The sequence below is a fragment of the Austrofundulus limnaeus genome, unplaced genomic scaffold (assembly GCF_001266775.1).
Source record: "Austrofundulus limnaeus strain Quisiro unplaced genomic scaffold, Austrofundulus_limnaeus-1.0 Scaffold53, whole genome shotgun sequence".
NCBI classification, from domain to species: domain Eukaryota; kingdom Metazoa; phylum Chordata; class Actinopteri; order Cyprinodontiformes; family Rivulidae; genus Austrofundulus; species Austrofundulus limnaeus.
The window spans coordinates 1,663,612-1,665,518 of NW_013952455.1; the positions used below are offsets into that span (position 1 = coordinate 1,663,612).

A 1,907-nucleotide genomic window follows, 5' to 3' on the forward strand; every position below is an offset into this window, starting at 1 on the left:
ATTACAACTAATCGGGGATCCCTTTAAATCAAAACACCAGATTTCAACTTTTGGTGTATTTTTTTTTTTTACAAGTCCCGTGAGCTCCGCTCTGTACACATGCAGATGATTCACATTCTCTGAAAGCTCATGTGAGCGTGGTAAGAAAACATGTCTGCGTCACCAGAGTGGGCTGTTTGCCCATTTACTGCTACTGTCTTCTGAAAGAGCCTTCCGTGTGCTGCTCTGAGAAACTAAAATCCTCACAAGTTTACATTTCTGCATCTGAGTCCCTATAAATAACTAAATATAATAAGATGTTTAGCTGAAATGTATTTGCAGGTGTTCCACACAGAGCTGGTTACATGCAGGTTTAAACTTCATTAAAGTGAGTTCATAAATCTTTAAGTGATATTCCTGCCGTGTGTTGGCTTTAGTCCCGGGAGATGGAGATAGCGGTGTACTGGAGAGATTATCGCTCCYTGTGCGCCCTCAAGTACCTGAAGCTGGAGGAGTTCCTGGACAACCAAAGACACCAAGTCCAGCTGGATCTGGAGCCACAGGGGCTGCTCCTGGCTGAGGTACTGGACATATTAGTTCACCCTTTATGTTATTATACTTTGATTCCACTTAGTCAAAGTCATCTTGATCAATAGTTCCTCAGGTGCTCTGAAGGTCTCAAAGCTTTTCTTTAGACTTTGGCTACTTTTTGTTTCATTTTTTACCTAGTTTTTGTTTTTGACCATGACCCCATACTGTCACGTGTCTGCTTAAAATAAAAGGAAAGTGGGCCATCCATCCATCCATCCATGCATTCATCCATCTTTCCATACATAAATATATCTATCCATCCATCCACGCATCCATCCATCCATATATCCATCCATCCCTCCTTCCTTCCATCCATGCATCAACTCATCCATCCATCCATCCATCATCCCTCCTTCCCTCCATCCATGCATCTATCCATCCATCCATCCATCCATCCATCCATGCATCAATCCATCCATCCATCCATCCATCCATCCATCCATCCATCCATTCATCCATGCATACATCCATCCATGCATCCATCCATCCATCCGTGCATCCATCCATCCATCCATCCAACCATCCATTCATACATCCATCCATCCGTGCATCCATCCATCCATCCATTCATACATCCATCCATCCATCCATCCATCCATGCATCCGTCCATCCATTCATACATCCATCCAGGTCAGGTTACAGAGGCAACAGGCTCAGGATGGAAACCCCAGCTCCACTCTCCAGTTCACAAAAGTTTTCCCAGACCCGAGAGGGTAAAGAAATTCCTCCAATGAGTTCTGGGTTTGCTCTTTTGTCTTTTCCCAGTAAGATGTGTCTAAWACACCCCCAGAGGATGGCACACAGGAGGCATCCTAATTGGATGCCCGGACCACCTCAGCTGGATTTTTCAGGACAAAGAGGCACCAGCTCTAGACTCACCAGTGAGCTCCCTCCCAGGCCTGGCTTGAGAAGGATGCCCCAGTTTATTTCYTATGGATGATGTTGCTTGTTAAATGTGATCTTTTATCAACAAAGCCTTGAGCCGCTCCTAGTCTGATCTCCCTCCTGAGGCTAGTTTACCATGAGACACCCTGCCAGGGGCCAACACCCCTTAAAACATAGCCCTCAAGATCACAGGGGGTGCTCAAACCATTTCACCACATTAAGGTGGAGATTCTGCCAGGTTTGAAAGTAGATAAGTACAGGACAAAAGAATAATGACAGGCTCCTGAAAGATCCCAGTTAGTATCCGATTATTGTTAAGCTGCCCGTCATGTGTCGTAACAACACTGGTTCATAATTTGAGTTTTGGAGCCTTTTTATGTCTGAATGAATTCTATGTTGAAGCGACACAGCTAAACAAAGAAACAGTTTTCTGAAAATAACTGACTACTTC

General features: G+C 44.5%; 1 protein-coding gene across 1 annotated transcript in view; it reads left to right on the forward strand.

The window, feature by feature from the left end:
- The window catches only part of pkn1b (protein kinase N1b), a gene marked incomplete in the record, with an annotated part of 38,006 nt that overhangs the window by 21,278 nt on the left and 14,821 nt on the right, over positions 1-1,907 (forward strand). Inside the window, 1 exon segment of the mRNA XM_014008874.1 lies at positions 417-560. Coding sequence (XP_013864328.1) covers positions 417-560 — 144 coding nt within the window.